We start from the raw sequence: 10,544 nt of genomic DNA on the forward strand, positions 1-10,544 counted from the left end.
CACTGCTCACAGCAACCTCCAACTCCTGGGCTCAAGCGAGTCTCCTGCCTCAGCCTCCCAAGTAGCTGGGACCACAGGCGTCTGCCACAACGCCCAGCTATTTTTTGGTTGCAGCCATTATTGTTGTTTGGCGAGCACTGGGCTAGATTCGAACCCGCCACCTTAGGTGTATGTGGCTGGCGCCTTAGCCGCCTGAGCCACAGGCGCCAAGACCCACTCCCTCTTTATAGAATTCCTACTGGTAGATACTGAAAACATCAGGGCCTTCTTCGCTGTTTACATTTTCTCTCAAAATTTCTAATTTCCTGATTTAGAGGTTGAGGTGGATGGAGTGTGTCTACTCTGCTTTTTAATCACTTTACTAAGATTTTTATTTTACTATAAATCTTTTATAATTTTTCTAGATATTTCTTTTTCATGGATGAAATAGCCTCTAGAACTTCTGTAAATTTTAATATATCATTTCAATTTGCAGTTTTCATTAGTTTACTAGTCATTTTTCTTTAATTCATTATTAATTAATTGAGTTCAGTACCCCTCTCTCACAGTAATAATGCTTTATAAACATTGGGATTTTTTTTTTTTAATCTAATCTTCTTTGTATTTGAAAATCCTTATTTATCTGCCTATTGCATATACTGGAGGCTGTTTCAAGGACAGGGTGAAGAGAAGTGAGACAGGGTGCTATAAAGGGTCATATGGCAGCTTTCCAGAGCTCCTCTGTGGTGTTTCTCCATCTTTCCCCCAAGGCCCACCCTCTACATTTTAGCTGTGGACAATTATCACTGCTGAGTGTTAGCCAAACTGGAAAATACCCTGCTACTGGGTCACTAAAGGATCATTTAATGTTTGTCCCTGCAATGATAACTTTGAGACTCTAGTTGTTTCCCAGCCTTTGCTGCAGTCTTACAGTCTCTGATTTCTCCTGGTTGAATCTGATCATATTTGTTTTCTCCCTTACAAAAATTCCATAAGGGGGAATGAGGGAGGGGGAGAAGGGGATTGGTGTGCTCCCACTTAATGGGCACAGTGTTAGGGTATATGGCACACCTTTTGGGCATGAGACACAACTACAAGAAAGACTCTGATGCAAACATTGTCACCTACTTGTTTATACCCTCACATTAACCTGAAATTTAAAATAAATCCCATAAATGAGGTCCCCAAATGGCACTCTTTGTTTTTCAATACTATCATTGATGTGTTCTCTTCATAGGATGCTGGGCTGGAGGACAGTAACAGTATACGTTCCGCCTGCTAATGATCCAACCTAACCCAGGGAGAGAACTAAGGAGCTGAGATCTTTAATTCTTTGACTGAAGTTTATCCTGCTACTTCCTGGCTTGTTCACTTTCCATTTTCTAGTTATTTCCTCCAAAAGTGTTTATATTTGAAGGATGCTTTGGCTAGATATAAAATCTAAAGTGATTTTAAATATTTTTTAGAAATGTAGAATAAAAAATATTAAAAGGACAAGTTGCTACTCTCATGACTCACAAATATTTACCATAAGACTAATTTTTTTCTTAATATTCCTCCAAATACTCTCTATACTGGAATTTTTATAAACTAACAATTATATTCTGAGATCCTCATATTTTATCCTTCAACAGAGAAAAAATTTGAAGAAAAACTTTATATCTAACAAAGCCATGACTACATTTATTATCTATCATAGGTATCTATGGTGGAACTATTAAACAACTCAGTATAATATCTAAGACAAATTCTTAAGAGCAGGAATTACCGAGTACTAGTCAATTCTACTATTAATTTAACTGTGCATCAAACCTGATGATCAAACACCAATTTCGGTCCTCCATCAGCAGCAGTATCTTCACTTAGTAACATCCATGTGTTCGTGTCAATGTCATAACGATAGAAGTCACTTTTCAGAGATTTGCTGTTCCTCACAGAGGAATCCAAATAACGCCCCAACGTGTAGATTTGCCTCCGCTGAATGTCAATGCACATTTTATGACATGATCTGGCACTAGGACCATTCTGTAGGGGGGGAGCCAAGAAAATAAAATTAAATGCCCTTTCGCCACCTTTCATTAAAAACGTTTTTAAAAAACTCAAGTCAACAAATGTTAAGTCTAACACTAGGCTTAAATCTCAAAAGGAAAGCAAAAGCAGCCATAAGGAGTGGGAGGTACAAACCTTATCTTAGAAATGTTTAAAATTTAGCAGGAAAGTTGAGATGAACTATCCTGTACTCTGTTTATAATACTGACATAGTTTCTATCATATACAACATTGCATTTCAGTCATTTGTGCACAGAGTTCAATTCCCTATTACATGTCAATCAACTTTAAGGCACGTTTGGTCTATAAAGGCATTTTTCTATTTCTCGTCAGAATCTAGTACAAAAGAAGTACTCTAAGAATATTAAAATCGGAGAACTCCAAAATTGGAATAAACATTATCTCTAGTTTAATTCTATCCTGTTAAAGATAAGGAAATATAAGTCCACAGAAGAAAGGTACCAAGGGACAGAAGCAGAATGAGAATCCAAGTTTGACTTTCTCATCCATCTTTTATATTACAAAACTGACTCTCCTGATTGAATAAATAGCTACATCAAATTATTAAGGAATAATATTAAGAACATTATATTATCAATAAAATTAAATAGTTGAGATTACTTATATCACAGGATTGAATAAAAAGTAAAAAGAAAAAAATGTATAATAGTATAGCTAAAGAGTTCATGTGGCAAATGACAACTTCAGTTGAGCAGGGTCTGATTAGTTGAAAGGAAAGGGAACTAATGTTTGCTAAGCATCTCCTAAGTTCTATGTTATTACTGTAAATGTGTGTATGTCTCATTTAATATTTACAACAACTCTATAAAAAACACTATCACCATTTCACAGAGTCTAAACAATTTTTCCACCACCACAAAGCTAGGAAGGAAGATGGCAAATCTACCTCTAACAGAGCCAAAAACTGTGCTCTTTCCACTATTTCAGATTACTTTTTCCAGAAGAAAAACAAAAGGAAAAACACAGTTGTTAATATAGTGTATGTGGTTGTGACTGAGATGAAGAGTTCTTGCTGCAGAAATGGAATTGAAGTTTAGTGGAAATAGGAAGACTGGTAAAGGACTGGCAGAAGAGACTGGATGTGATCTTTAAGCAATAAAAACCATTACAGGTTTCTAAACCAAGATACACAAAAAAGCAGGGTATTTAGAATGGTAATCTAGCAGTATTAATCAGATTAAATGAAGGAATATTAGGCAGGAAGAACAGTTTAACAATGAGTGTTATGAATACAGATATTAAGTTGAGTTGAATATAAACATTAGTATTCATACTAATTATTTTAAATTTTATTTTTAAAAATTTTTGTCAAGGAAAATCTTTAGCAAATAAGAAAAAAATTTTATCTAAGAAAAGATTTCCTCCATAATTAATCTCAAAAAGAAAGATGTAGTAACATATAATAAATCTAAGTCAGCCATAATTCCTAAAGTATAAAATTTGAATTTTAATTTAAAATTTTAATAGAATAGCTTGCTTTATTTAAATTAATATAAGTACTATCAAAACAATGAGCAAACTAAGCCCTAAGGACAAAGAAAAAAAAAAGGAAATGAAGAGACCAGAAAACATTGAAAAGTGTTTTATGTCAGCATTTTATAGGTTTGTTATTCTAAAATACTTGGTAAAAATATTTTTAAAGTTCTCAGCTTTAATTTCTAATAGTCATTTTCAATAGACATAATTGAAGTAAACTGAACACTAAATGGTTTTTTTTTAACTGTAAAGGGACCCTGAAAATGTAAAGTCTGAGATGCATTAATGTAAGTGAAATTCAACAAGAGTCATGTCTAATTCCTTTCTACTCTATAATTCCTTGAATGAAGTCAGAAATGTAAGAAAACAAAGAGATGTCATTTAAAAATATATATGAAAGAAAATTTTTCCACCTACCCTTTATGAAAAGCTATAATCTAGACATTTACAAGAGATCTCTTGCTATAAATTTCATTTTCTTTTTTTTTGTTTGTTTTAAGAAAAATATAAGGTTTTATTTAATCTTCATTTATTCCTTTTCTTATCTTTTCTTTTTCCCTGTAGATTCAAGTTTCTGACCTGTATCATCTTCCTTATTTCTGAAGAATTTCCTTTAACATTTCTTGCAGGTCTGCTGGTGACAAATTCCCCTCAATTTTTGTTAGTGTGAACAAGTCTTTGTCCCTCTCACACTTTTGAAGTATAGTTTTCACTCAGGATACAAATTCTAGTTTGGTGGAGTTTTTTGTTTTGTTTTTTCCTTCTACACTGTAAATATTCCATTCCATTCTTTTTGCTCCATGGTTTTCACAGAAAAGTCCTATGTGATTCTTATCATTGTTCCTCTATAGGTAAAATGTTTTTTCCTCTGGCTCCTTCTTCTTCTTCTTTTTTTTTTTTTTTTTTTGTTGGGAATTCATTGAGGTGTGAATTTCATTAATAATTATAGCTTATAGCCACAGTACAAAATACTGAATTTTTATATTAATAGTTAGCCTTAAAAAAGAATATAGGAATTAGATTGAAGCTAATAAAAATGGCCTTCTTCATTAGTTACTTTAAAGATCAATGAATTTATTTTGAACTTATAAAGACCTACTTGTATATCTATATAAACATTTACAATAGTTATTCTCTTTAAGGGCTGAGCCATTCACTTATCTTTTCTATCTCCTATCTCCTAAATGTGCTATTAGACACTAACTTAAGTAAATTAAATTAATGTTGCTTTTTAATGGTATATCATGCTACTTTAATACATGCCCTGGAGTTTTATCCAACAATAACTTGTACTCACTCATATAGAAAATAAAATTAAGTATGTGAAATACTAAACTATTCAATTTTCAAAGGAATAAGCATTTATGCTAGTGCCATATATTAAAACTCAATTCACAGGCAGATCAACAAAAGGTTTTTCTGTACTCATAGGAAGACAGTAACAATCAACTATAATAAACCTTCCTCTAGTTCTAAGTCACCACTTCACTTACCTCTACTGGTTGACTATAAAATAACAGAAACAAAGTGTTCTCACCAAAATGATCTCTATATTTTTTTCAGCATTAGTTTTAAAAAACTGCATTCTAAATATTACTTATAACAAGTTATCTACCCATGATGAGCTTCAGAAACAGAGCATTTCCTTTGAAACATTACCTTTGAAATCCCCTCTGACCCCTGCCCCCGCACCAAAGTGGCCACTCTCCTGAATTTTGTATTTTATCATTTCCTTGCCTTTTTCCAGCATTAATTTTTCATTTAACTTACCTTATCTACTCACCAAAGAGTAAACATATGTGTCACATCCTTAAAATACATAAATTTTAAAGAGTATGATTTATGTCTTTGAGGAATTTGGAGTCAAGACAGGAAAACAGGAATATAAGTTATTAGCCAAACCCTTTCAAGTATTAGCAGGGGTGAACTGAGCATACCAAACGAACCTTTTAATTTGGCTGGAGGAGGTCAAGAAAGACTTCATAGAGAAAGTGAAGTTAGTATGGAGATTTAAAAAGTAAGTAGGTATTTACTAGGTAAAATGTAGTGGAGAGATCCTCTGTTAGTCCCAAACCGGGAAAACAACATTGTCTAAGGACATAGTGAGAAAGCTGAATAATTTCAGCAACTGTTAAGTATGGCTGGCACATAAAGCCAGGAGACAAGGCTAGAAAGGTAGCTGGGGACCAAGTCTTAATGAGAAATCTTGAGTTTTTGCTCTAAGCCAACAGAATTGAGGTAAATAAATTGCTTTTATCATTATTTTATTACTGCCGTTCTACTTCCCAATTCCCCATATCTATACCTACCAATGATTCTAGACTTGGTTACCTGGCTTCTTTTTGCCATTGGTACAAGAACAAATTTGATGAACTGCTCATGTCTACTTTGCAGCACTGCCCCTGCCTCAAGAACAAGCCCCCAAAGCCTATAGGAAGGTGAGCAACTGTGTAGAAGAAGCCATCCTCAACTAGCCAATAGGCAGTTGGCTCCTGAACGAGTAAGTCCAGCCAAAACCAAAAGAATGACCCAGCCAACATGTAGATTCATAAGTAAATAAACGCTTATATTACTACACGCCACTGAAGTTTTGTGTGTTTGTTATATAATGGAATACAAAAGATAACTGAAATAGGAACTGACCCTAACCATAAGGTTTAAGCAGAGGTATCTCAAGTCTATTTTTTAAAGACTGTGTTTGATGAACGGAGACTAGATCTGTGGATTAACAATGGAGACACAAAAGTATAAGAAACCATAAAGCTGAAAGAAACCATTCCTGCCAAAAGGAATAGAGAGGAAACGACCTTTGGAATGTTGTAATGGATGCTAGAACTGTTGGAACTTAGGCACTAATTAGATACATTTAGTGATGAAGAGGGAGGACTTAAGGACTAATCCTAGCCTTATTGCAAGAGTAATTGTGGATGTAATCACCTAGATTTAAAATAGTTTCATAGAAATAAGTCAGGTATGTTTTTTTAGATCTGTATGTTTGGGGAAGATAGAAATAATCATTTTGGAAAAAAGTACTTCAATGCTGAAAAGAGAAGGGCATTTTTATGTACTTTTACCAGGACTAAGAAAAAGACATCAGAATTTCCAGATCTTTTTAAAAAAATAAAAACTACCTAAATGATTAATTCCTGGAACACAGTTCCACAGAAAACAAGAACCTAGTTTCCCAGGATTAAAGACAGAGCACCAGATCTTTTGAAATGGACTTTCTAGATCAAAATCAGTAGATTTAGAATTAAGCTTTTCCCTCTTTTCATTTGTGGCTTCTACTGTTTTGTTACAGTTTATTTTTCCATTCATAATCTGAAATAACTTAAATGGAGGATAAAAGAAAAAAGTTCGATAAAGATGTAAAAAAACAAATGAACTGACATTTGCTTTACCCCAGTGCACTATAATCATGTGCTCATTTAATTCAAAGCCATAAATCCAGGCCATCTTACTCACTATTCATCTTATTCACGAATCATACATACAATTTCAATTAAAAATAAAATGTAATAAAATTTCATAAAATGTAATAAAATTTAAAAATAAAATGTAATAAAATGTATATAATTTCTGAAAACTAATGGTGCTAGTCCCCGTTTCACTCATCTATTACAGTAAAATAGTGAGGGACCAGAACATCAAAAGCATGTTTTTCCAGAAGGAAAAAAAAAAAAATAAGATGAATGTGGGCAGCACCTGTGGCTCAAAGGAGTAGGGCGCTGGCCCCATATGCCAGAAGTGGAGGGTTCAAACCCAGCCCTGGCCAAAAACTGCAAGAAAAAAAAATAATAAGATGAACGCTAAAAATAAGAACAGAGGTGACAAGGACATAAGAAAAAAATACGGATATAGAGTTACATTTCTGGGCTAAAGTACTTTAAAAACCAAATGATATAGAAACACCCATTTTTATTACCCCTATAAAATAGATGTGTTTGTATGCCAGTAGTTGAAGAGCCAGATATAGAAGCTGAAATTCAAGAGTAAAGAGCACAAGTTCTTTTGCTATCACTGCTAACAGACAACAGAGAAAAATAAAATCACGCAGAAAAAGAAGTGCATACCCACACCCCATTGTTATATAGATGTATGAAAAGTCTGAGAACTTGCCTCTTTCTCAGTGTCTCTAGAGATACATGTCCACTGGTTGTCCTTCACACTGTATGCCCAGAAGTCAGCAAGATCTTGTGTTCCGTCCCAGCCACCAAACAAATAAACTGTCTCTATGAAAATCAGAAAAATATGTGTAAAAAAAAGAACATAAGGCCAAAATAAGTACCAAACCTAGCCAGTTGGTTCTAAGGTCATTTAAGAAGGTATATCTAAATAAATTTTAAAATAAGATTTTAAAACTAGTAACTCTCCAAAATATATACTAGCCTAGTGCTGCCTAAACATGTACTGCTAAAAATGCTCCTGCAGAACCACTATTTTGAGAGATTTATAAAAATATAGATGACTAGCAAGTAAGCCCCAGGACTCTGATTCCATAAGTCTTAGTGGGTAAAAAAGAGGATGTAATTTTTAAAAGTATCCCAAATAAATCTGAATCAGAATCCCATTTAGGAGATTCTGTTAGGCCATGAAAAGTTTACATTTCCCAGATTCTTTTTTTTGAGACAGAGCCTCAAGCTATCCCCCTGGGTAGAGTGCCATGGCATCACAGCTCATAGCAACCTCCAACTTCTGGGCTCAAGGGAGTCTCCTGCCTCAGCCTCCCAAGTAGCTGAGACTACAGGTGCCCGCCACAACGCCCGGCCATTTTTTAGTTGCAGCCATCATTGTTGTTTGGTGGGCCCGGGCTGGGGATTCGAACCTGTCACCTTAGGTGTATGTGGCTGGCGCCTTAGCCACTTGAGCCACAGGCGCCGAGCCCATTTCCCAGATTCTTAACAATACAGCCACTTTCTATCTACTTGAAGACCTGTGGGATTTTTTACTCAGATTGTAAAAAACAGAACCCCCAGAGGAACATGTTGTATAAAGGTATAAAGATTACTAGCTATTTCTGAAAACACAGAAAGTCACATTAAACATGGCCTTTCTTTACTGTAATATCAAAAACAATGATTAAGCCTAGCTGTAAGTTAAAGTTAGAAAATCTTAAAAATAAAGTGTTATATAGCTTTGATATTCCCATGGAAACTGAGGGGAATGTTTCCAAATATATTATGGTAGCTTTAATTCCTCAGAAAGTAACCTTTAAATTATTCTAGGTATTCCTGGCAATTTAGTTTATTCTGACTCTGAAATGTCCATTATTATTTGTGGGCTTTATCATGAAAAAACTGACTTCTTGGTCAGTGAATGATGAATCTTTATACATAATGTTGTATATCATAGATAAAGCCTTTAAATAGTTCTTTTCCTTTCTTCAAATATTTTCCTCCTTTGTACCTATGTCTTACGTCTACTGGTTCCATAAGCCCACCAATTTGTTATTCAAAGTTAAATAAAACACGACAAGAAAACAGTCTAGCCATCTATTCACTAACTGACATGCTCTATCTAGGCCTATACAGAGGGCAGCTAGCATTTACGTTTTGTCCCACCATGAATAGAAAGTGCACTTGGAAATACTGTAACACTGTTTAAGAAACCATTTGCCATTCATTGAGTTGGGCTGTCTTCTGTAAGAGTTTTGTCTTATATTCTATAATTTTCAACCCTTAAGTGAATTTTCTAAGTGAAATGTCTCCATCCCTTTATAATCCATAGAAATTAAAACAATGCTTTAGTGCTTTCTGGATGAGAACAGCCGCCTGGAGCAAGATTAAAGTCTAGTGCCAACGGGGCAATCAAGGATAGGTCATTTAACGTCCTTGGGTCTTAGTTTTCTCACTTGCCAAACTCTAAGTTATTATGAGATGCTTAGATATGAGTTACATCAAAACATTCCAAAGGTTGTCAAACATGAACAGCATTTCTACCTTTAACATGCAGGAAAATAAAAAACACTCTGTAGTTGCTAAATACCACAGATACAATAAACAGTATTACTGTGTCTTATTACATGTCTAATTCAGTACGAACAACATTGTTGGCACTGTATAAATGTGAAATAATGGCAATTATTTTAAACTTCTAAAAACTGTTCTACAAACAAACTATAAAACAATCCATTATCATTAAACAGCATTCTGTTTCCAAAAGGGCATACAATAATGCCTAGACACATAATTTTATATGAAAAAACATTAAAGAATTTTCATCTTGCTTTAAAAGTATTTGTCAAGGCCTCCCTATAAAGGCAATTAACCCTGTTAAATTCTAAAACTGAAGAGGGAGGAGGTACATAACTAAAATAGCAATAGCAATAGCAATTGACCTTTTGTTTCTGGGCACCCTCTGGATAAGGTTACCCTGGTTCATTAACTTTAATAACCCTTCCTTCTCTTGGGCTCTGGGTTCTCAATGTTCTTTTTGAAAAGCAGGTCTCTTTGTATGCGTAAATTCTCACAGCAAAGAAAACCCACATTTCCACAACAGCCTCATTGATAGCTGAGCAAAATAAAATCTGGCACAGACTAAGCAGCCCAATGGAATTAAGCCAAGATGTCATTCCTATCCATGAGAGCTTTGTGGTCCCAGTCAGAGTGTAATAGTAAAATTAAGTGAATCAAATGAAACTGAACTTTTTGACGTATCTGAATGAAAACACATATCAAAAATTTTAAGTTAAAGCATCTGATCATTTAAGTCATTCAAAGATGAATACTATCTAGAAACAAATACCAACAAAAGTATTATTTAATGCATAAAGGATATCAAAGATGTTTAAAAATTATGGAAACAGAGAGAACTGTAGAGAGAAGTAAAGAAGTAGAGAAGAGAAAGGAAAAAGCATAAATATTTACAGCAGGGTAGTAGACTAGTTTACTGGGAAGTCCATTCTCATGCTTACAAAGTTCTATTACTCACATACATTTTGAGGAGGTACCATCCTCTTCAAGGAGCAACCCTTATTCTACATTTTTTCTTCTCTCATTTTTTAAAAATTAAATCATAGC

The 10,544-nt window shown here is 34.2% G+C and overlaps 1 protein-coding gene across 6 annotated transcripts in view; it reads right to left on the minus strand.

Annotated features, from left to right (window-relative positions):
* Positions 1–10,544, minus strand: part of MKLN1 (muskelin 1) — a 318,843-nt gene that overhangs the window by 56,186 nt on the left and 252,113 nt on the right. For all 6 annotated transcript variants that reach the window (XM_023514182.1, XM_023514183.1, XM_003791612.3 and 3 more), the window contains 2 exons: positions 7,645–7,757; positions 1,792–2,004 (listed from right to left, as the gene is read on the minus strand). In XM_023514182.1, coding sequence (XP_023369950.1) covers positions 1,792–2,004; positions 7,645–7,757 — 326 coding nt within the window. The remainder of the gene's footprint in view (positions 1–1,791; positions 2,005–7,644; positions 7,758–10,544) is intronic.

Source organism: Otolemur garnettii, unplaced genomic scaffold (assembly GCF_000181295.1).
Source record: "Otolemur garnettii isolate 467f Iridium unplaced genomic scaffold, OtoGar3 scaffold00049, whole genome shotgun sequence".
Taxonomy (NCBI): domain Eukaryota; kingdom Metazoa; phylum Chordata; class Mammalia; order Primates; family Galagidae; genus Otolemur; species Otolemur garnettii.